At 34.1% G+C, this 26,422-nt stretch overlaps 1 protein-coding gene across 2 annotated transcripts in view; it reads right to left on the reverse strand.

Moving 5' to 3' along the window:
* The window catches only part of LOC145285960 (mitogen-activated protein kinase kinase kinase 2-like), a 578,382-nt gene that overhangs the window by 31,122 nt on the left and 520,838 nt on the right, over positions 1-26,422 (reverse strand). For both annotated transcript variants that reach the window (XM_080134486.1, XM_080134485.1), the window contains 4 exons: positions 21,142-21,247; positions 19,581-19,769; positions 3,561-3,683; positions 729-823 (listed from right to left, as the gene is read on the reverse strand). In XM_080134486.1, coding sequence (XP_079990612.1) covers positions 729-823; positions 3,561-3,683; positions 19,581-19,769; positions 21,142-21,247 — 513 coding nt within the window. The remainder of the gene's footprint in view (positions 1-728; positions 824-3,560; positions 3,684-19,580; positions 19,770-21,141; positions 21,248-26,422) is intronic.

The following is a 26,422-nucleotide window of genomic DNA, read 5'->3' on the forward strand; positions in this document are numbered from 1 at the left end:
TGTGTGTAAGAAAGATTTTAAATCATAAACGGGTTTAATTTGAAATAACAGAGTTATCCCCCTTGTTAACACATACAGAAAAATGCTTTCTTATTTACAGGGTCACTACTTATTAAGTGAAGTTGGGTAATGTGTAAACACAGCAGCCTAGAAAGAAAATGGCAACTAAGTTCTTACAATGCATCCAACAATTCTTTAAATGATGTTTATAACAATGGTTTCATGTAGACTAAAGAAATAACATGAAGCTGTCTGACAATTTCAAAATGATTCAATAGATTACTAAGCATTGATTAATCACCAATTCTTGAAGATATGAAATCTGTAATTTGCCATGTATATTGAACTGTTACTCGCAGTCAATTGGTGGTTGGAGATGGACATGTTCAAAGGACAGATTTCATTGTTCAATACAAAAAAAAACTCTTTTTGAGCAAAACAAACTTTCTTTAGAAACAATTATCTTTATAATTTATACGTGGAGTTAGGATTTTATTTTTCAGTTTTTACACAAAACTTGAACTCGGCGGCCATGTTGCCAAGAGGTTGCACATAAAACATAATTAGCTGGGAAAAGACAGCATGTTATGGGCAAACAAATCTGTTATTGACAACTTATTGTTGTCTCAGGGACCACCATACACTCATTAACCCTTATCCTCAAATGGCTTTTGGGCCTTGATAAGTGATGACTGCCATGTAAAAAAAAAAAAAAATCTACTACTTACTGGCAACTTATGTAGCTACTATCCAATGATGAGGTACTGCCAGCAATGGAACCATCAGGACTACAAGCAAGCTTTATTGGTAAATAAGCAATTGACTAAAAAATAAGAAAAGAATAAAGTAAATTGGAATAAAAGAAACAAATAATTTTAATAAAAAATTTATTAAAAAAATTTGAATTAAAAAATTTGAAAAGCAAGAAAAATTTGAATAAAAAATTGAAAAACAAGAAAGATTTGAAGAAAAAATTGAAAAACAAGAAAAATTTGAAGAAAAAATTGAAAAACAAGAAAAATTTGAATAAAAAATTGAAAAAAAAAAAGAATTAAAAAATTGGAAAAAAAATAAAAATTGTAATTGAAAAATTTGAAAAAAAAAAAAGAAAATTTTACAAAAAGAAAATTGGAAAAAGAATGATAAAATTTAAAAACAAAAAAGATGAATAGAAAATTTTTGTTTTAAGGAAAAAAATATTGCAAAGAAACTGAAATTCGAAGAAAAAAATTAGAAAAATAAGGTATTTTTACTGTAAGTATCGAGTGTGAAAAAGCAAATAAGCAACAAATAAAACTTACCAAAACAACTTAAGTTACCCTTCTACCTACGTAGGTATTTTTTGCCTTTTAAATTATTTTAAAGCGTTTGTTCTTTTATTAAAAAACAAGCCTAGTGTCCCGTATGCTCGATTAGAATGAAAAGAAAAAAGAAGCATAACTCCCCATAAGTCCTGCATGAAGGTTCTTGATAATCAATTAAAAGAATAAACAAAATGCTGGCAGAACATTACATTTTCACACAATTGGTGATAATTATTGAATGTGTTTCTACCAGTATTTTGTTTAATTTTCGATTTTTGAGAGATTATCAACAGTTCTCGTTCAGGGCAGCTGTCTTTTTTTTTTTCCGTTCTAACTAAACAGAGTGGATACTGAATATTTTTTCTTCTTCTTCTTCATGAACATCATCAACAACAACAAAAAAAAAACTATTTAAAATAAATTAAAACACAAATAAACTTTATCAGGTAGGTAGAAGTGTAACTTATTTTGTATTCAATAACGTTTGTTGCACATTTGTTTGTTCACCCCTTTTCTATTTTGTTAATTATAGTAAAAGATAGCCGAAAAATAAAATTAAGTTACATAAAATGAAAATTAAATGTATGCAAAAAAAAAAAAAAAAATGGTCTGATAAAAAAAAAAAGATAAAAATGTTTTATTTAATGCAAATTAATTATTATAATTATTATTATTATTATTTTTTTTTTTTTTTTCATAAGAGATGTATCTTAAAAGTTAAAAAGACTAGATGTGCAATGTGAGTTATGACGGAAAACAGATTGTGTTATCATCAAACACATCTTTGGAGTATAGATCTGTACTCTTAGATTTCTGTAAACTATAACTTATTTTCTAGATCGTTCCGCTATGAGCATTGGGAAACAAATAATAAATGCAGATTAATGAATAAAAAAAAATTACTGCCATATCTCCTTATTCACATGATCTTGTTCTTTGTGACTTTTTTTTGTTCTTCGCTAAGCCCAAAGAGATCATTAAATGTTACTTGTTTTGAAGGCATGGAAGCAATCCAAAAAGGTCATGAGAATCATTCCAACAGTACAAAGAAGAATGAGAAAATCGAATAGACCCAAAAAGAATGCTATCTTGAAGGACAGACTACAGTTTTTTGTTTGAAATTTTAAATAAATTATTTGTGTCACCAATCTAGTTCATTTTCACATACTCATCGTATACACCCTCAAAAATCATTTTCAGGATTCAGACGATAATATCTGTAGATAAATGGTTGAGAAATTGAAACAGTGTTTCTTTGGATGATTGCATAGTTACCTCCCTTGAAAAGATGGTTTCGCATCAGTTTCTTATAATATTTTCAGTAAAAATAATTTAAGGTTGCGTTAGTATGTCTATCTATAAAAGATAAATCTCTCTTCACAAGCATGCTGCTTCATATACCATGCCTCTGTATAATAATGCTGTTTCTTGAAGTATGTCTTTTCTAAGTATGTTACTATATGTAGTATGACACTTTACAAACATGTCACTTCATAAAGTATAAACCTTTAGATGTAATTTAATAAAGTTTGACCCTTTATAAAATTCATTTCATAAATTATATTTCCTTTACAAGTTTACCAAGTTATACAAGAATAACTCTTTACAAAAATATCACTTCAAAAATTGTAACAATTTACAAGTATCTCACGTCATAAATTGTAACACTTTACAAGTATCTCACGTCATAAATTGTAACACTTTACAAGTATCTCACGTCATAAATTGTAACACTTTACAAGTATCTCACGTCATAAATTGTAACACTTTACAAGTATCTCACGTCATAAATTGTAACACTTTACAAGTATCTCACGTCATAAATTGTAACACTTTACAAGTATCTCACGTCATAAATTGTAACACTTTACAAGTATGTACTTCATAAATTGTAACAATTAACAAGTATGTCACTTCATAAATTGTAACAATTTACAAGTATGTCACTTTATAAAGCATAACCTTTGCAAGTATGGCATTTAAAAAAGTATGACTCTTTTCAATATGGAGCATGTCTGTTTATAAACTCTAACCTTATACAAGGTATGTTGCCTTACAGGTATGTTGCTCCAGAAAATACTTCTCTATAAAGTATGTCACTTTACAATGTTTTTAAGCGTCTTGTTACAAGTACTTCCCCTTCACAAATATGTATCTCCACAAAAAAATGCAGTGTCATACATATATAAGCTCATCCGTTGTATGTTTGTATGTAAGGAACTGCCAATAAAAGCAAAATAAACATAAGTGACTTACCTCATCTTGGTGCATCGGCTCGGGAATGAACTTTCCTTCTCCAGTATTAGTGTAAGAGGTACTATGCTTCAGGTGTTTCTCATGTGGAGGTAACGAACCTGGAGGTGGACTAGGTGAATTGCGCTACAATAAAAGAAAAATGGTGGGGCTAAATAAAGACAATAAGAATTTTAAAATGAAATTAAAATGAGGAAGATGAACACTAGGACAAACCGACTATAAGATTTAGAGATAACAAAGACAGTTATGTATGGTGACTGTTGTTATTTGTACAGCAGCATTGCTTCCAACAAAGCCTTTTATCAGATGATGATTATGTTCAGGTATAGTTTAAAGGCTGAAGCATCATTAAAAGTGGCCCACCAGTGTCTCAGGTTTGGTTTTGTTGTTTTGTTTTACAGCATATCAACCCTTTTTGGGTCATTTAATGCTACATCCAGTTATTTTGGAAACAGTCTTTCTGCTTCAAGTTCTTTATATCTTCAAATATTTAGTTGTAGAGTTTGGTTCGGTTGTTTTACGGTATATCAACCCTTTTCAGGTTATTTAATGCTGAATCCAGTTATTTTGGAAATAGTATTCATGTTGCATCCAGTTATTTTGTAGAAGGTTTTTATTCTTCAAGCTCTTTGTACCCTCAATCACTAGCTTGCAGTGTTTGGTTTGGTTGTTTTATAGTGGATTTTATCGTTTTTGTTCCTTGCCCTGCAGAACATAACTGAGTTTTGCAATGGGAGAGGGAAGAGGGTAACAGTATTAATCTTTGGTACATTTTTAGTTAGGAAGTGGGGGAGATAGAAAGAGAAAGGGGAAAAAGGTTGGTTGTTATTTTTGTTTGTGATTTTGCAGTACATAATTAAGTTTTGCAAAAGGAAGTAGAAAAACAAAAAACATCAATGTTAGGTGCATTTCGTCTAAGGAAGCCAATCTTTCCAGACAGCCTGATCTGATAGCACCAAGCAGTGTCTCATGATAATACGAATATATATATATATATTATTTTATTAATTAATAATTACTACGTGCATAAAAGTCATCTAATAATTATTTAAATAAAAAAAAAAAAATTGGGGTGAAGAAAAATATAAACAAAGGGCAAATAACTCCTTTCTTAATGCTCAGGGAGCGAAATAAAAAAGAAAAGAAATTAATTGCTAAAAAAATAGATAAATAAATAAAAATTCAACAATATTTATATATATATATATAGAGAGAGAGAGAGAGAGAAAGAGAGAGAGTGAGAGAGAGAGAGAGAGAGATGAACATCAGAGTTGTGTTTTCTACGGTATAAGCATTGTTAAAATATAAAAATAAAATATGTATGAAATAGATTTATAAGCCAAATTACAACACAATACTATGTAAAATAAACAAATATTTATTTGTTTAAAATTAATATTTCAGTAATAGGCGTCATCTTCAGAATTTTATACATTTTTTCTTTTTTTTTTCTCGTCATTATGGTAAATGGAAGAAAAAAAATATTCATATCTATATATTAGACATGAAAAAAAAAATTAAATGATGAAGAATAAAAATTTACATCATTTATTGAATCATAAAATGTCCAAACACAGAGTATATAATAAAGTAGTTTCCTTATTTCATGAAGTTTCAAAAATTTGTACTTTTCTCTTGAGAGAAAACAACTAACACAGAAAAATAAACAACTTACTAGTCAACATGAAATTGTAAATTTTGACATTGTGGTTATATGTTTGCAAAAATGGGGATGAAGGTATGGTCCATAAATTCACATACAATACAAAGGTAAAATCCGGTCAATGCATGATGATTAAATTAATAATTAGTTATTATAATAATAATAATAATAATAATAATAATAATAATAATAATAATAATAATAATAAATATATATTATCCTGCTTGTTTCATTCCTTAGTTAATCTGTATATTACACTTTGAAAAATGCCAAATACAATTTTTGAAGGCCAAGCTGCTTTAAAAAAAAAGTGCATATTTGCAAAATCTGGCATCAAAAAGGCCAATCTAGCAATCCTATACAAGAATATGAAAGTGACCTCACTTTGATGTAGCCTCGTTTTTTAATATCATCTACATATATATATAAAAGCGAAAATGTTTGTGTGTGTGCGCATTTCGTATATATCCAAGAAAGGCTTTTTTCCTAGAAGCGATCGGTCACCTCATAACTTCTTAAAACTTTTTATATCACACCTAAATGATAATGTCTACGAGTTAACAACCAGGGTTGCCTGTCTATTTAATTTGTCGGACTTTGAAAAGATAAATATTCAACAATTTTCGATCGCCGCATGTGCATTAAGCTTTTTCGTATAAAAAAAAGAAGCGAACAGATTCGCAGTAAATAAAAAACTGTCCCGCACTCAAAGTTGACGTCATTAACTCGTCAAAAACGGGCACCTGCCAAGTCGCACATTTTTTTTCAGACTTTATTATTTTCCAACTGCGTGTCAAGGCTTTGTTTTTTTTGTTTTTTTTAAAACAAACACCCGGCCAAAGATTTACCCAAAAAACACACACACCTACACACCTACAAACACCCGGGCAACGCCGGGTACCCTCCCGCTAGTCTATAATATAAATCTCATCTGTCTGTTTGAATGTATGCATGTTTGTATGTCTTGCAAAAACTTTCAACAGAGGCGACGGATTTTCACAAGATTGGCATCATTTTAAAGCTTGACCCTTCGGAAGACAGATATCAAAAAATTAGCCAAAAACAATAATTCCTTCACTCAACTGGAGGGGGTCGGTTTTTTCGCTGATATTTTCGAAAGTCATCGCCTCTTTTCGATTGTCTAGCCTTAATTTAAACCTACATCACTACCGGTTTGGTAATGGGTGCAACAGCTAACTTGTTATGTTTTTTTTTTCACTTTCTTTTCCTCCTTCGCGGTACAGGTTCGAGTCTGTCTGCCTACTACCAATTTTTTTTTTTTTTTTTTTTTTTTTTTTGCTCAACACACCTCCACTTTCTTTTCCGCCTTGGCATCAAGGGTTTGAGCCTGCCTGCCTACTACAACCTTTTTTCCCCCTCCAAACACCCGGGCAATGCCGGGCACCCAGGCTAGTTATAATAATAAATGATCATTGTTGTAATGGTGTGAGCAAGAACTTGTAATTTCGACATGCAGCAAAGAAAGGAGTCAGCAAAGCATTAAGTAAAACAGGGAACATTCAAAAGAAACAAGGCAAAATGAAAAAAAAAAAGAACATTGTTAAGAGATACTGGACTGAAGAAGTAAATCAAAGATTGTCTCTTACAATGTAATTTTATTTGTTTTGTATGCAACACAATATTACTTTCTGAATATTTCTTAGTACTTTTCATTTATTTTATTTGGGTCAGTTCTATATTTAAAATACAATGGACGCTGTTTTCATAGAAATGTTAATAAACTCATATTTGCTGCATGTTATTAGTTTTTCTGTCCAAAACCCAAAATAACTTTTTTGCGCAATCCAGAAAAATATCAGCTTATCAAAGTATATTTGCTGATTAAATATATTTCTCATTCAGTAAAATTTCCACAAGTCCTGCTAGTTTTTATTATTCACTACTCCGTTTCATTATACATTGTTTACGTTCCAGGGTTTTATATTGCTCATGGAGCAAGAATTGATTTTCATTTTTATAAGACAAAAACGGTGTTAAAATGCTTTTCCTCCTATTACTATGTAATACTAAATTGATTTTAACTCCAAACGTTAACCTTGTCGTCTAAGCTGCAATTTATGGTCCCCCCTCGCCAAACTTTCACAAGAAATACTCATCTAGCTGAAAACACTGTCAATAATTTCCCTTACTGTGCCTAAGCCTAAACGTGCATTCCATGAACAAAGTTTCTTTCTTAAAACGGCATGCCCGTGAAACTGTCTTCTGTTTGCCTGCTTTCCAGCTGACTTCAAGTCCAATGCAAACAAGTTCTTGATGAACGGTTCCAATTAAGTTAACAAATTTACCGAATCTCCACTAGCGATTACTATGATTCTGATTCTGTACACTCTTTAACTCTTATCCTCGAGTAGCCTCTGGGCCTTGATAAGTGGTGACTCCTATGTAAAAAAAAAAAAAAAAAATTAAACAATCGTTATCACTTTGCCTATTTCATTAACATTTTTGAAGAAACAATTTGGGACGGCGATACCTCCTTTACTGATCAAGGACAGAAGAGATGAAGTGCAGAACAGATACTACACTATTTTCATAGAAATGTTATTAGACTCACTTTTGCTGCATGCTAATAAGCTTTTGCAGTATTCAGAAAAATATCAGCTTTATCAAAGCATATTTGCTGATTAAATATATTTCTCATTTTGTGGACTTTCCACAGGTCCTGCTTTTATATATAAGAATAGGTTTTCCACCAAATGAAATTGTTTATCCCATCAAATCACACTCATCATCCGTGCTCCGCTCGTTTCAACCCACCGCCATATTAACCTTAGAAACAGAAAGTCTGCAAGAATGATCATCTGCTTCGTAACTCGTTCGACATGTGTGGGCGTGTGTAAACAGAAATAAGGGCCTCCATAAAAGTTCAGAGCTCTCTTGCTTGTTAACCAACCTGCCCCCCCCCCCATCCTCCATCCATCCACACCTCATACGTCTGACATTCAAGAGAGAAACATTAATGGGTTTTTGAAATGTTAGAACATTTATTGAAATAAGAACCTCACGGAATAAATGCACATTTAATTCTAGAAAAAAAAATATATATATAAAAATTGACACAAGTATATTTTCACGCACTGGAACATCATATTTACTAAACAGATATTACATAAATTTCTTTAAGTTAACAAAAAGGTTTACAATTCTTTCTTCAGTAAAAAACCGATGCATGTCGAAATTACTGAGTTCCATTACAACAAATTATGATATTTAAAAACAAGACTACATAAAAGGGAGGTCAAAGGATTCCAATAAAAATCATATATAATATCATTTGGTACAGACCCGACGATGAAAGACTAGATAAGAACGAAAACTTGGATTTATAAGACCAAAAAATCCAATCTTGATCGCCCTTTGTGTCCCACAGCGCAGTGGATAGAGACATTGAATTTCTACGGTTCCAGTTGAGCATTATCTGAAGATAGCGGTTTCAATCCTACCCAAAGCAGGCCAGACGATTAGTTGGCCAAAATGTGGTGAGACAACAACTATGAACAACAGTAATTACTGAGTATACAGTTAAGAGACCCAGTTGCGGTTAATCACCTGAAGAAGGCTAGAGTGATAAGTTGGTTGACACATGATGAAACAACAACAACTATAAAGATGAGGATAACTGTCTGCAAATAAATAAAGGGAGGTCACTCTCATATTCTTGTCCAGTGTTGTCAGATTGATCTTTTTGACGCCAAATTTCACAAATTTGGCCGGTTTTTTTTTTTTTGGGGGGGGGGGGGGTAAAAATTGTATTTCAAACCGTAACGTACAGACCAACCTAGGAAGAAACAAGCAGAATATTATATAGTACTAGCCGAAATATCATTCATCTTATAAATAACACATCGTTTTAGATCGATGGAGAGGAGAAAAAAATAAATAAAACAGTAATAGAAACAGGATTTAAGAAGCAAGTAAGAGGAGAGGGATTGAGAGAGAGAGAGAGAGAGAGAGAGAGAGAGAGAGAGAGAGAGAGAGAGAGAGAAACATTGTGAGGAAAAAAGAGGAGAGGAATGGAGATTGATTAAGACGGCGAAAGGAGATTCAGTAAGGCAGTGATCGGAGAAAGGAAGATTCAATAAGGTGGATAGAGTGGGAGGGTGATTTAGGTGGTGAGAGAAGAAAGGAAATTGAGTAAGGCAGTTAAGTAAAACATGAAAGAGGAATAGAGGTTAAGTAAGGCAATGAAAGCGGAAACGAGGTTGAGTAAGGAGGCGAGGAAGGAAGACTGATTCAGCAAGGTGGCGAGAGAGGGAGGGAAATTGAGTAAGGCATGAAAAAGGAAAAGAGGTTGAGCAAGGGGAGGAGAGAGAGGGAGAGAGAGAGAGGGAGAGGGATTTAGTAAGGCAGTGAGAGAGGAAAGATGATTAAGGTAATGAAAGGGAGGAGAGAAAGCTGGTGAGAGGAGGGAGATTGAATAAGGTGGTGAAAAAAGGGGTAGATTGAGTTTTACCTTAAGAGAGGAAAGGTATTCAGTAAGGCAATGAGAGTAGAAGGAAGATTAAGTAAGTCTACAAAAGCAAGAGAGAGATTGAGAGAAGGAGAGAGATTGAGAGAAGGAGAGGGGTTGAATAAAGCAGAGAGAGAAAAAAAAACAGCAGGGAGATCAAGTCAACCTGAGGGAGAATGAAATTAAGTCAATAAAAAAAATAGATATGCTGCATTCAAAAGAAAGAGGTAAACCAATTGCAAATTATTGAATGTTATTTTATTCAAATAAACAAGTGAAGCATGCATGGTCCCCCGTGAGTGCACAGTGAACGAGGCATAAAAAAATGACTAAGTTCAGCATTTGCCCCCTCCCCCATTTAGCCCCCAAAGTCCCCAGGGGACGTCAAATCCTGGTGAAAATAAACAAATGTACAGTTTTAGGTCTTAACATATGTAAATCTGAGTTCTGTACCATGCAAAAAAAAAGAAATGATCAAGTCCATCATTTGCCTCGCTCCATTTAGCCACAAAAGTCCCGAAGGCCTTAACATATTTAAATTTGAGTTCAGCACCATGCAAGATATACACAGAAAATTTTGGACAAATATGGTAAAATAGTCCCAAAAATGGAGTGTTTTTATTAGCCCTAAAAGAACCCCTCGGGCACATCCAAGAGCTATCGTGATGTATAGACAAACAAAATTATATAGAAATCAGTTTTCAGAAAGTTTTATAAAAATCCAAAGCATCAATTTTTTTTAATAAGCACAAAAGCGTCAATTTTAGCCATTTTAACCTAAAAGGCACCCCTAGGGGGTGGGGGAAACTGGAGTTTTCCCGGAAAATACACTCTGTTACATTTTTACTCATATCATGTTTAATGTTTGTGCAAAATTTTTAAAAATTCGAAGGTGTAGTTATTGAGAAAAGATCGGACAGACAAACAGACGAACGGACAAGGATGAATTTACAGGTCCACTCTCTTTTTGTCGGGGGACCAATAAGTAAACATAAATTTGAAAAGAAACTTAACGACTTGTCAAAATGGCTAGAGACAGAGGTTAACATTAAAATGAGATTTTAGGCATTAGAGGCAAATCATGAAAGCCATTCTTTATCTGCTTTACATTTAATGGCATTTCATTGATTTTGCAATAAAATGTTTTAAATACTAAAAGTTCAAAAAGTTTATACTGGGGATGCCAAACGCTTTTCCTTTGTTTTGAAAATACTGAATAAAAGACAGGCTAAGCAGCAATAAGTTATCACGCAGAAACTGATCAAAACACCTCAAATTCTTTACTAAAGTTGGTTGGTTGGTTGTTTTTGTTTTACGGCATATCAACCCTTTTCAGGTTATTTAATGCCAAATCTAGTGATTTTCAAGAAAAAATTTTTAATAGAAAATATTTGCTTTTTTTTTTCCAAGTTGGTTTCTATTTAACCCATAGTTGGGACCTTAACAGGTACTACCACTCCAAGTCAGAGTGGACCTAGGAGCAATGGCAATTTAAGTGGTGGCTCCACACTCCCCAAAGCCCGCAAGCTGGAGCCTTACCATCGGATATAGTTTAAGGTCATATCCAGGACCCTTTACTAAAGAAATATAATGAGTGTATTTGTTATTATACTACTAGTAGTCTTTTTTTATGGAAATCACTCAGGATGAGATGTGAAGCCAATCGATATAAGGAGCTAACAAAAATGAAAGATAATCATCGCAAAGACCGGAGATGCTTATTGATGACCTTAGTCTTGAAAAGACCAAGGGTATAGGTAAGAGGAAAATAGTTACGCCCCCCCCCCGGGCCCAGTCTTCTTCTGAATTCATTTATATGCAAATTAATGCATATCAAACTACACACCCCTTTGCAGATTGATTGTTTAGAGCAGGGGTCTCCAAATTACGACCAACCAAAATCTTTAATCCAGTCTGCAAAGTTCTTATGGAAAACATAAAAATATTCAGGAAAAATTTAAAAAATGGAAACGAATAAAAATAGTGTTGTGATTTTTCTTTTTGTTAAGAAAATGATTACAATAATGAGGTTTTGGAGAACCAGTTTTATTAAAAAGCAAAGCTAATGAGCAAAACAGTACAAAACACATCCAGGTCAATTTTTTTATTATTATTATTATTATTATTATTATTATAGCCCATGTAGCTCAGAAAAGTCATTAATATAGCTCCTCCCATTTGAAAACTTTGGAGACCCCTAGTTTAGAGTGTCTAAAGCTAGGTGGCTCTGACTGACAGTCAATAACATTAAAAAAACTGTCATTTTTTTTTCGTTATGTTTTGACCAATAGAATACCTTTATCACTTCCAAATGCTGTCAGAGGTTTGTTTAAAGGCACATAATAATATCCAGAATCAGTGCAGCATAATTTCTGGTTCTTTCCAAACATTTCAACCAAGTCATTTGTAATATCCAAAATTGTAGTTGCCTTTTTCGTTGTCTTTTTACTGAGTAATATTGGAAGACCCAAATTAGCATCAACAAAAACATTTATTGATAACTAACTGTACCTGGCCAGAAACTTTTTTTTTTTTACTTTTTTTCTTTTTAAACTATACTATTTTTGATTTTTTAAATCATCATCATCATCATAATCATCATCGTTATTGTTGATTTTTAAATCTCATTAAGAAATTGACCTCCAAATTTACCTATCTCTGGTCATGTGTTTGTTTATCTCCCTTTCTCTCAAGTTCATTTTTTTTCACTTCCTCCCATCTTTTCCTTGACCCCCCCGCCCTGTGAACAGAACATACTATCTTAACTGTTCCACATCTACTGATCCAAGAACTCTCATCCATTTTTTTTCAATTTGGTAATACCATCAAAATATACTCTTCTGCACACAACTCCCTATTCTGTCTAAATTTAATCGTCCTCTGAGGTCAACAGAAGTTTGCCTTTAAGACTCACATTACATATTCATCATATCATTCTCATATTATTTCTCTCCATATTATAAAACTATAACTAATTCTTAAGCTAATGTTCTTTTAATCTTTATTAATAATAAATTAATTGTAAATAACTCTCAAGACATTCAATCTGAAAATAAGAATTTAAGGATTTTCAATTCAGAAATAAAATTTTATTAACAGTTTAAATACTTCCAAATTCCTTTTAAATTTCAAAAGGCCATGAAGTAATTTGTTTTTATTCCCAACAATTAATAAAATATTAAGTTGACGGATTTATTTATGGTATTGTAACATTGCAAAATTTGGGAGTACTTTTGGAGCCATTAAACTGACAGAAAAAAGTAGTTTCTGTCTTGAATTAAGATTTAAATTTAAAAATCAAATAGTGCCATTGTGCTCTTGAACCAAGGAAACACATTTATTTATTAAGAGTTCTTCCCATCATGCACTTTTATTACTTTTTAAAATAAGATTTTGAAACTTAAATTTATTAATTTCTATTTTTTTTTAAAGATAAGCATACCTGGATATTGTTATAATCTCTCAACACACACAAAGAATAAACCAAACACATGGCATTAAAATTTCACTGTGCCTCGAGGGGAAACCGTTAGAAAAGAGGTGGGAATCATTTTCTTAGTCTTCCCTAATTGGAGAGTTCTACTACAGGATGTTACTGAGGTCATAAAATCACAGATATGACATGCTAAATTGTCAATAAATGACACACTCCTCTCTTGGCACTGTCCTGATTTGGGCTATGATGGTCCCAATCAGTTCAGAAATAGTTAGAGGATTGTTTTGATAAACAATTCTGATAACTCCACAAATAAAAATCAGAATGGTGTAAAGGTCCAGTGAGTATAAATCTAATTCAGGATCACACCTTTTCATGACTGAAATGTCCTCACATGTCACTGAATGGCGATAAAACAAAGACTGTTGGACAATCAGGGCTGAAACTTGGTGGACAAGTCAAACAATGAATGAAATGTATTTGTACCAAATATGGTTAGATTGCAGTAAGGATTGTGAATTTAATTAAAAATTCCAATAGTGGCATTTTTTTTTTTTTTTTTGTATTTTAAGCTCCCACTGATGACGATCAATCAAAAAACAAGGTTGGTTGGTTGGTTGGTTGGTTGTTTTACGGCATATCGACCCATTTCAGGTTATTTAATGCCGAATCCAAAGATTTTGAAGAAAATTTTTTTTAATAGAATATATTTGTTGTTTTCACGTCGGTTTCTATTTAACCCATAGTTGGGACCCTAACAGGTACTACCACTCCGGGTCAGAGTGGATCTGGGAGCAATGGTAATTAAAGGGTGGCTCCACACTCCCCAAAGCCCACAAGCTGGGGCCTCACCACTGAATATAGTTTAAGGTTATATCCAGGACCCCCATTGAGGGACTTTTACCCTCTGCAAGGGGGCAGTCGGCATATTCTAATGCCCCACCGACAGGGCCAAAAAAAACAAGGAGTATTAAGTCTAATTGTTATTGAGACAGAACACGCAAACCATAAACGAGACAAACCATGTAAGTTGATATAAGTAATACTTTTCTATGATTAGTACAGAGACCCCCCCTCCCCCCCCAAAAAATAAAATAAACACTTGTCACTGACATACTCCTCTTTGGCCACTGTCTTGATTTGGGCTATGATGATCCTTTTCCAGTTCAGAAACAGCCTGGTGATGGTTTTCATAGACATTAACTTTGAGATGACTCCATAGATAAAAAATTAGTGTGTACAGTAAGTGTGAAGCCATTTAAATATAAGAAGGGATTTTTTAAGCCTTCATAGACATGAAATCATTTTGTTTTCTCTTTGTGGAGAAAATTAAAATCAGCTTTTTTGAGAATTTTCAATCTTCCCTATTTTTCAATTTAAAGAGAGGGAAAAAAATAATTTCTTCAAATCCAGTAAAGATCTTAGAGTTTCTAAAATGAGTGTGTACAGTGTGATTTCTGAAAATGAAATCCTGGCAGATATGACATGCAAGATTGTTAATAACTAATATACTACTCTTTTGGTACTACAATGATTTGAATTGTGATGCCCCTTTTCGGTTCAGAATGGGACTATTTTATATATATATATATATATATATATATATATATATATATATATATATATATATATATTATCTCTGAGACAACCTTTTTTTTTTTTTTTTACATAGGCATCACCACATTATTAAGGCCAAGAGGCCACTCAAGGATAAGGGTTAAAGAGTGTACAGTAGAAATTGGACATTATAGTAATCATTAGTAATGAAAATTTGGTAAATTTGATAACTTATATGGAACGGCTCATCAAGAACTTATTTACGTTAGACTTGAAGACAACCATATTGTAGTCAGCCGGATGGCAGGAAAACGGAAGACAATTCCACAGGCGTGCAGTTCTAAGAAAGAAGCTTTGTTCATGGAATCTACGTTTAGGTTTAGGCACAGATAAAGAATGGGGGGAATTATTGATAGTGTTTACAGCTAGACGAGTGTTTCTTGTGAAAGTTTGGCGAGGGGGGACCATAGATTGAAGCTCAGTCGAACACTTTCCATGAAAATAACGATACATCAGTGACAAACTCGCAACATCTCTTCTGTGAGATAGAGGTTGCAAGGAAGAGAAAAGGACATCTCCTACGAGGCTACGAAGTCTATTTTGAACTCTATCAAGGCAGGCCAAGTCCTTTCTAGCAGCTCCTGCCCAGATGTGGCAACAGTATTCCATCCTTGGACGTACCTGGCTCTTATACAGATAAAAAAGGGATTGGGGTAAAAGTCCAGTGACTGTAAAGCCTATTCAGGTTCATGCCTCCTACTGATAAGACAGTCTTCAAAGTGTTCCAATAAGTCATTTGAAGTGTGCAGAACTGCATCCCATTAACAGAGTTTTAAATGTCCATTTTCAAGAACTTTTCAAGAGATTTTCAAGACATTTTCCATATTTTCTAGGATTTTTCAAGGTAATAATAGAAATAAGGCCTTTTCAAGTCAAAAGTCAAAATTCAAGGATTTTTCAAGTCAAAAATCAAAATTCAAGGATTTTTCAAGTCCAAGGTCAAAATTCAAGGACTTACAAATCTGTACAAACCCTGATTAAGCCTGTTGTTTATCCTTCATAATACTCCGTCGTTTGCTCAAGGCTGTCTAAAATTTCTTAACCACCATGAGGTGGTAACCCATATTGATCATGACTGACATTGAATGCAAAATGGTGGACAAGTGAGGCATGATGGCAGAATGGACTGTGAATTTTATTAACGATTCCATGATTGCCATTTTTTAATGGAGAGTCATTCTGCAACACATTTTCTTAACAATCATGTGAATTTTTTTAATTTATTTTTTTTATTCATATTCATCCAAAAAAAGAAAAAAAAATGCTACTAAGATATAAGGGGATACAGTGAATTAGGGACCATGTCTACAGGGACACTAAGCAGAGAGTTGAGCAGCAAGATGCCTGTTCACATGCATACAGAGACACTGTAGCTTGAACTGTAGAAATGATTATGAAACTTATTAACGGTTTCATGGGCGGCAATTTTTTTGTATATTAACCTTTGGGTCACTCTTTGTATGTGCTGTTATACTCTTCCCACCCTGGGCAAAGCTGGGTAGCCCTTCTCATGTTCATTTAATATCAGATATAGAACGTATTTTAACGTAAGTGAACAAGAGACATGCTATTAAGCATGTACCTGTTATTTTATAAATTGCATTTTTGTGCAGGGTGTGTTTAACTAAACGCGTCTTTAAATCGTCACACACAACTTGCAGCAACACCTCATTCTATCTATACCGTTATAATGAACTCGAAGAATACCCACAACAAGATAGATAAAATTAATTCCTCAGTTTTGTACCACTTTAATGTACTAAATTTTTCAGTTCATTGAAAAGGGGTAAAAGTTATAGCTTGTTGAATTACAATGAATGCTTTATGCGAAACTGATGCTGGAATATGGTTAAATTTGTGCTCATTTTTGCATTAAATATCATGCCTAACTATGCATTGAACAGATACTATAATACTTAGTTCACTGCATCATTAAAAAGCTCCATACATAATTTCAGCCAGATTAGCCCAGTAGTTGCAGAGAAAAAGTACAATGGACAGATAGACTAAGCGTAGATTATGAAGATTAAAGTCACAAGATAATGAGGTACTTGTCCAGAATCCTTTACTTCCCATAAAAAAAACACGAAAATACAAAGAAAAATTTGTATGAAGTTTCTTGTTATGAAAATAAAAATATCATATTCCAAAAATCATATAAATTGATCAAGTAGTTTAATTTTTAAATAAGAAAATCAAATTTTATAGCTAAACGACAAACAATGCTCGTAACACCACCTTGAAAACAGTAAAAAAAACAAGGGAGATAACTTCAAATAATTCAAACTTTTGAGAGATATTAGAAAGCCATTCTTAACAGAAAGGGATGCATTAGAAAACTTCAAATTCGCTTTAAATTCATTAATTCTAATTTTAATCAATATCCATCACATAATTTTGATTTGGGAAAATGCCTACAATTTAAACCTTACGTTTAAAGAGTCTTACATTTAAACTCAGAAAATCTTGCTTAATTTGTGTCTGAATATGATAGACACCATCACTACCTCTTCTTTTATTGTTACCATGCTCTCGAACAAGGATTGGGCTCCTAGGGGAATTTATAATACACTGTCAATCTATGCATAATGGGATAACGTAACATTTAGTCCATATGCCTAGACTTTCTCTTAGTGATCATCAGGAGCTCATTAATCTCCACCTTTCTGGTTTATCTAATCGAGAAATCCGCTGCAGATTGAAATGTGATGAGAAAACTGTATGTATGACTGTGCAAAAGCACCAAAGCACTGGCAATGTTCGTGATGCATCTAAATCTGGTCGTCCTACAGTTACAGATTTGAAATGATTCCCCAAATTCAACAACAGTGTAATCTTGTTGAAAAGTGCTCTCTTTCTACAGTTAAGAACAGATCAGAGGTATTTAATTTGTGAGGCTGTGTGGCAAGATGCAAGCCAATGATTTCTGTAAAAAACAGAAAGTGCTGTCTGGACTTTGTCAGATGCAATGAAGATCATGACTCTTCATATTGGTCAAAAGTGATTTTTAGCGACAAAAGCAAGTTCAATAGTCTAGGCAGTGATAGAAGGCGGTACGTCCGCCAAAGGAAAGATGAAGAATTTAATCCTACATACATAGTTTCAATGCTGCAAGATAGTGATGGTTCAGTTTTAGTGTAGGGCGTTATTAGTGCCAATATTAGTTCTCTCTGATTCTCTCTCCTGATATTGAGCATGTGGTGCAATGAGGAAAGAGGTGGCTGGTTAATTCTTAATGCATCTAAGACCAAACTTCTATCTTTTCATCATCAACACTCTGATTCCCATCTGGCATCAATTGAAATGAATGGCTCTCATCTTGAGGAGGCTCCATCTTTTGACAAACTTTTAGACTTGACTTTTACTTTTGATCTGAGATGGAACACGTACATCAAATCTGTTGCCAAGGCTGCTGGGAAAATGATGGGATCGTTCTACCATTCCAGTAGATATCTTACTGCTGATGCAATTCTCTACATGTATAAGAGCCAAGTGCGTCGAAGAATGAAGTACTGTTGCCACATCTGGGTAGAAGCTGCTAGAAGTAGCTTATCCTGCCTTGTCAGAGTTCAAAATAGACTTCGTAACCTAGTAGAGAATGCCCTTTTCTCTTCCCTGGAATATTTTCTCCACAGAAGAGACGTTGCAAGCCTGTCTCTGCTTTATCGTTATTTTCATGGGAAGTGCTCATTTGAGCTCCAATCTATGGTCTCCCCTGGTCTGACTTTCACGGAAAACACTCATCTTTCTGAAACCACTATCAATAATTTCCCCCACTTTTTATCTGTGCCTAAACCTAAACATAGATTCCATGAACAAAGCTTCTTTCTTAGAACTGCATGCCTGTGGAATCTGTTCCATTTTCCTGCTTTCCAACTGACTACAGTATGGTTGTCTTCAAGTCCAACGTGAACAAATTCTTGATAAGTCATCCCCTTAAGTAATCCAATTTACCAAATTTCCACTACTAACGATGACTGGCATGTTTCCCTTGACCACTGTACACTCATTAACCCTTATCCTCGAGTGGCCTCCGGACCTTGATAAGTGGTGACTCTTTTGTAAAAAAAAAAAAAAAAAAGCCTGAAGGCCAAGTGTTAACGAGCATCTCTCCCCCCCCCTCTCTGGCTTTCTTACTCTTTCTATTTTCTCTCTCTGTGTCTCTATAAGAGAATAGAGAGGGAGAGAGAGAGAGGGAGAGAGGTGAGTAAACGTGGAGGTAGACACGTTTACCAGAACCAAAGGTCAGCTGACCAAATTACGTATGTGTGACGTGGTTGGCTAGATCTGTGAGATTTGATTTGAGCTTTGAAGAAGACGGACGTTTTCCGTGGTCTCCCCCCTCTTAACTGGGGAGGGGGAGAGACGAACGCTGACGTGTGTGAAGAAGAACCACACAAGCAGATTTCACTTTACACCTGCTGCAGGACCTCTGGGGAAAGTGAAATAAAAACTATAAAACCATTTCATCGTCTTGGAGTGATAAATCTTCGTCAAACAGGTATCAAGTCTCCCTCCAGGATGAGAAATTGCCAGATGGTTCAACAGCGAGAAACAGAGGTAGGTTCAGAAATTACATGTCACACACACGATTCCCTTTATGATAATCAAACACACAACCATTTATATTAGAGACAATCACACGGAATCTTTCTTATGTTATATAGAAAACGTAAAATGTGCCCCTAAATGAAGAACTCTATATAACATATTCAAATGTAACGAAAGCTCAATTTGGTACCCCTCAAGGATAACCTCGATGATAACGAATATATAACACAAGGAGTTAAATAATTTTACAGTTTTGAAAAAAAGCAAAAGAACTTTTACACTTACGTCATAACAAGGATTAGAAAGACAGGTTCCTCGTGTTCCGTAGGATCTTTCGCTGATGCTTCCATAATCAGACGTGTCGATGGATACCGGTTTGGTAAGGAAGATTCTGAGGCTGGATGAGCGGTCGCTACGATCCATCAACTTGATGGAAGTATCAAGATCATTTTGACACTCCAATGGAATGTAGAACTGGTAAAACAGAAAATTAAAAATAAATATTAATAATAGATTATAGTTTGCTTGAATCATTGTTTTATGCATATATACAGGGTGGCCCACTTAAAAGTAGCCCGATATCTCTAATCTTTGTCTAATCAATTTTTTATTTTTCAGATTAAGCAGACCACTTAAAAGTAATCCAATCTCTCTAATCTTTCTCTTAACGACCAACTGACACCACAAGACAAAACGCAATTCTTTTTCCAACAAGATGGCGCTACATGCCACATGTCTCACAGATCACTGAGACCAATAAGCAAAGAGTTACGGCCACCACATTCCCCGGACTTGTCAACATGTGATTTTTATCTTTGGGGGACTTTAAAACAAAAAGTTTATGCAAATAATCCTCACAATCTAGACTAACTAAAAGAGAACATTACCAACACTATCAGGAAAATCACCAGAGATGATATACTGGCATTAAACGTGCCCAGAAATGCAGAGATGTCAATGGGGAGCACTTCCAGCATCTTTTAAACATGACAATTTAAACAATAAAAGAATGTTCCTCCTCCCGACTACATTTTCTGGGCTACTTTTAAGTGGGCCATCCTGCAAAGATGGTATAAGTTTATAGAAGGCAGAACAATGCAAAGGTGTGACGGATAGACTCAAAGTGATACAACTGATAATATATAATAGATATAATGGTGAAACTAGCTATGCATTTTCACTTTTATTGATCCAATTCATGTGTATATGCATAACCGTACATATATACATGTTTTTTTTTTAATACAATATTTTACATGTAAGATGTTCTTACTTGTGTCAGGCAGTTAGGTGGTGTGTTTGTGATGCTATGTTTTAGGATGTCTTCGACTTTCAAACGTGCATGGCTGTTTTTTTTTTTTTAGCAATATTGGAAAATTAGCGTTCATATATTTTTTATACTTGGAAAAAATATTAAACCAAAACACTTTATTATTATTATTATTAATAATTATTATTATTATTCATATTCACTAGGAGTTCTCACACAAGTCATTATCAGAGATCACTCACTAACAGCAACCAGTTGTGTTCCCTGGAGTCTGAGTGACAACAAGTCTCCTCAGATTTCCAGTGCTTCCCACCTCTTCTGGTAACCTTTGCAAATGATTTTGTGTTATTGCAACGGCCGCATACCATTAGCCTTTTTTTTTTTTGATTTTGAAACAAAATAGATCATTAGGAAATGATGTAGTAAATAGAATTTGCTTCTTGCTTTGTCGATTTAAAGAATCCGTGGAAATTCCATCATTTAATTTGAGATAATTATGAAGGATAGAGAAATACATGCACAAAAGAAAGCAGACACATCGGAGGAGGAGGATAGTGATGGAGGAGAATAACTTACCTCTCCATTGGGTTGAGTGTAGAACATTAAGAGCCTCATCCCATAACGTTGAATCACGAGATGCACCAGATCGTCGTACGATATGGACCGACTGACTTGGATAGCTCTGGAAAATAAAATGCAGCCATTTAGATTTGGAAATGAAGAAGATGATGATGCTGAAGATGATGATGATAATAATAATAATAATAATAATAAGATGAATGTGCATCTCTGTGTGCGTTCACTGCACAGGCCATGATCGTCTGCTTATTGTGCTGGTCCCAAAATGTGTCTCAATTCCGACACTGGTCGCAGTGTCAATGTTGTCGCAGTCAATGCTGTTAACAGAAGAATTCTCTGTCCAAATAAAATCATGATACCAAGTAACAAAGATTCGCTTTCTTTAGAGATTACAGTGATACTTATTTTTTTTCTACTTAATAGAATTATGAATGAGAATCTTTAACCTGACCAAATCAAAATACAAGTTGAAACAGACACCAACCGACTAGAACATTTGTTTCCGAGAACTATCAAAAACTAATTAGCTGTCAGACCCCAGAAAACCAGATTGACCATTAGATGCTCAGAGAGGCAATGCCTTCCCTTTGTCAGAAATTACAGAAATCATAATATTTTAAAATAAATCATACCTACAAATGCTAGTGTTACATTTTTATGCAATTATCAGTGTAGGAAGTGATAATTACTGCTGGTCGGAAAATCCGAACACAATCAACAAAGTTACCTTTGACCCTGCAGGCTAGCACCTTTTCTCCAGGCCACCAGCAATTAACATATAAATGGAAGGAAATTATGTATTTATGAATGCTATGTTTGCAGGCATTCTCACAAAAGTTGACCACATTTTTTTCTCAATTCCTAAACAGGGCTCAACTTTAATTTCTTAAAGGGGCCTTATAAGTATATTTTTAAATAAATATTAACAATTTTTATACCTAAAGACACTAGTATTTTATGTTTTCGCAATCATCAGTGTAGGAAGTGATAATTACTGCTGGTCAGAACAGCTGTCATCAGAATCACTCCAAAAAGACCAATGTAGACAATGGTTAACCTTATGATTGAACATCAAAAACTAATTCATAGAGTTCCCATATTTTGCAACCCATTATTTCTTTTAAAAACTCGAGTCATAACCACAACAGGAAACGTCGTATCTGAAGGAACATTATTTTCTTAAGTGGATAAATCAAATTCTGGGTGGCCAAACCTAAATTAGAGATATTTCCTATATTTTCGGCGATTTCTCTTGTCTTAGTAAATATTTCTCACATGCGTTGCAAGCATGCAACCACCTTAGTGCACTGTCAGCAAGAATTCAATGGTAAACGGCTGTTACAAAAATGTAAGGTATATAGTCAAGATTGTCAGCTTTTTCTGACTTCCTGTTTCTGCTCCACAAACAAGACAATGGTGACCAGCAAGATAGGGTCCCTTCTGATTGATGATTATCTTCCTCCCAGATAATGTGAAAACGCCTGTCCCCCATGTTAAGAATGGCTTTCTTGTCCACATGACCATGTCTAATTATTCAAATAGACATCAGAAACCGGAAGTCAAAGAGAGCTGACAATCTTGACTATAACCGAGTATAAATTGAATGGACAATACTTTAAATTTTAGGAGACTTATTGTAACTCAGACTCCAAGGAAGACCACATGTTTTTGCCAGTTCACAAACAATCATTTATCATGACTTTTTTTTTTTTATCTGATTTAACTAAACCTTCAAAGTCACTAATTTTTGTCCCTGATGACCTTGAATAAACCACAGAACAGATATCCCACCTTTGAATAGAGCATTAAAAAATAGTATATTAGTCTAAAATAATTGAATTGGGAATTAAAAGATAGTAATAATGTAGTTTTCGTTTCAGACAGATACCAAATCTGCATTAATAATAGCATTATGATTATTCCTCTCCGATGACACAACATCGACTATCAATGGTAACAATGGTGCCGTGATATCTTAAAAACCTGCAGACTATAAGACAGCCTTTATTCTTGCTCACATTAAAATTGGCGGCTTACAAAACAAATCCTAGAGTGAAACCGGAAACAAGATAAGAGTGCCGAAGAGTGTATGGTGAGGGGATGTTTGGTAGCACCGCAAGTGGGCAATGAATTTATCATTTTACAAACTTAATGACCAAGGAGTTTATGTAGACACAAGTAGAATGTTTCACAAACTTCTTTTGGTAAGTATAATCTCAGACTTGGATTTTGCTTTCTAAAAATAAATAAATAAATAAATGAAAATACACAACAAAAATACATCCAAGTACTAATGTGAACTTGGCCTACATAGAAAGTGTTGTTGAATGGCGGTAGAATATGTTAAACCAGAACCAAAAAGGTTATGTTTTAAGTGATGTTTGTCTGTTAGCAACTTTACATAATAATTACAAATAGGATGCTTGTTTGTGAGTTAGCAATTTCACAGGAATATTTATTGCTTCCTTTTCTGTGTCTTTTAACAACTTCATACAATAAGACCTGATTAGCCCCTTGTCAGTCTGCTCCCAACGTCACATGAGGACTGGCGTGTGTACATACATATATAATCATAATTAAACAATAATTATTCTTTATATCTACAGACACTAGTGTTTCATGCTTATGCAATTATCAGTGTAGGGAGTGGCAATTCCTGACGGTCATGAGCTTCGAAGCCAGCCACAAAGCCACCTTTTGCTCCATTTGCTAAGTCTTTACCTCAGGGCCACCAAACAATTGTCATGAGAATGAAGAGAATTAAAAACAGTTAAACGCAGAATTCGGGTGAATATGTTAGACAATCTAGAGTGTTCAAACGAGTGTAAGTCGTGAATATTGCATAAACGCTAGCTGATTGCCCTTTAGTTATTATTCTGCAGACAGTGCCCATCCTTAAGTATTCTTAAAGGGGCTTAATTAATTCATAAGGGTAAGGGTAAATAATTGACGATAAACTATACCAAGAGATAATAGGAAGCCTTGTATACTTAATGATGCTACAAGACCCAACATATTGTACACAATAACAAAACTATCACAAAAAATATCAAGACCGATAATGAAGGATTTAAACTGAGCTAAACAAATCCTTTGTTATTTAATAGGAACTAAGGAACATTTAGTATTTAGAAAATCAACAAGTCCACTAAAATTAGGAGGTGGGGGGTGTCAGATTCAGATTGGGGAAATGATAATGATTGAAAAAGTATAACTAGATATTGTTTTAGACTATCAAAAGAAAATGGGCCTATTAATTCATGGAAATCTAAAAAGCAGAAGATTGTAATCTCTCTCTATTTGTGAGGCGGAATTTATAGTGACTAAGTGTTCAGAATATTAGAGATATAAAGTTAGCTCAAAAGTAGAAGAAATGAATTTGTTAGAGCTATTTATAGAAGGTATGAAGCAATATGATTTATGAAAAAAAAAATCATTTACATAGGCTCTAAGAATTAAACATTAACCAACACAGGGTGTTGATGAACAGACTTTATTTAAAGTATCATCTTCAAGACTCTCGTCACCGCCATGAAATTTCTTAAACCACCTTTGTGCTGTGTGTTCAGTAGTGGTTCCTGGGCCTAACACTTTGTTGATATCGCCATCTGTTTCAGCAGCTTTTCGGTCTAACTCAAATTGAAATAAGAAAATTGTGCGAATTTGCTTATTTTTTTTTTTCCATCTTGTAACGTTCTGAAAAGAAGACAATCGTTTTGAAACTATTGTAATTTAAATGATTAGATAGAACGAAAATCTCTCTTTAAAATGACATATGAAGTAAAGGTAGCATAACGAAAACTTATTTGAAAATACATAATTTGAAATCAAAATAAGTGAAGCATGCATGCCCCCCCCCCGTGAGTGCACAGTGAACGAGGCATAAAAAAATGATTAAGTTCAGCATTTCCCCCTCCCCCATTTAGCCTCAAAAGTTCCCAAAGCCTTAACATATTTAAATTTGAGTTCAGCACCATGCAAAACTGCTAAATAGACATACACAGAAAATTTTGAACAAATATAGTAAAATAGTACCCAAAAATGGAGTGTTTTTACTAGCCCTAAAAGAGCCCCTGGGGCATACCCAAGAGTTAGTGCAAAGTATAGACAAACAAAATTATATAGAAATCAGTTAGTTATAACTTTTCAGAAAGTTTTATGAAAATTCAATTTTTTTTTAATAAGCACAAAAGTGTCAATTTTAGCCATTTTAACCTGAAAGGCACCCCTAGGTGGGCAACCGAAGTTTTCCCGGAAAATCCGTTCTGTTACTTTTTTTTTTACTTATATCATGTTTAATGTTTGTGCAAAATTTCAAATAATTCCAAGGCGTAGTTATTGAGAAAAGTGCAAAAGGACGAACAGACAAATGGACAAGAGTGAATTTACAGGTTCACCCTCCTTTTGTTGAGGGACCAATTAAAAATGCCGCAAGAACTTTCTTGTCAACCCAATAATAAAAATTTAGATCTTCTCAGAAACGATCATGTTGATGTTGAATTCGTGGAGCCTATTTTAATGATTTTTCCATAAATCATTTTCTCATACCTTACACACACACACACACCCACACACTTTCATCCAATCCTACAAAAGTTAGTGAGAAAAATAATGTGCGCTTTTCTAAATGATGGATGAAACTATTACAAGTGGTGAGAGGACGTGAGAAAACAACTAGCCAATCAGATAAGCACCTCAGACTTACTTTCCCGCCTGAAATGAGTTCAGAAAGAAATCCAACACTGTCGATGATGAGGGTTTTGTTTTCTTTAGGTAATCAAGAATTATATGATTTACATATGAAAAATTAAATTAATCACAATAATTAGTTTCCATAGAGGAGAAGAATACTGCGTGTTAACCAAATACGCACACGCACCATAGGAATAATTATATACATTATTTACCTCCTTGCCAGATTAGACACAAGGTTAGCTGTGCTTTTGAGAAGCCAGTGCACTTAAATAAGTGCATTCTAGCCTAATGACCAAAAAATGCTAAGCAGCCTCGTCAGCATTTCCTAGTATGAGGGAGGGAGAACTTCAGATGATTAGCAATAATCCCCTTCTCATGGAGAATGTAAGCCTGGGAGAGTACCTCCTAGGACAGAACAGAATCATACCTCTGCCTGACAGCAACAAAGCCACTGTCGGAATACTAGTGTTCCATGTCAAAATACTAGTGTCTCATGTCGTAATACTAGTATCCCACGTAGGAATATTAGTGTCCCATTGCCAGAATACTAGTATTCCATGTTGCTAAAAATGACAGAGCACTT

Source organism: Euprymna scolopes, chromosome 10 (assembly GCF_053919585.1).
Source record: "Euprymna scolopes isolate OS-2025 chromosome 10, ASM5391958v1, whole genome shotgun sequence".
NCBI classification, from domain to species: Eukaryota; Metazoa; Mollusca; class Cephalopoda; order Sepiida; family Sepiolidae; genus Euprymna; species Euprymna scolopes.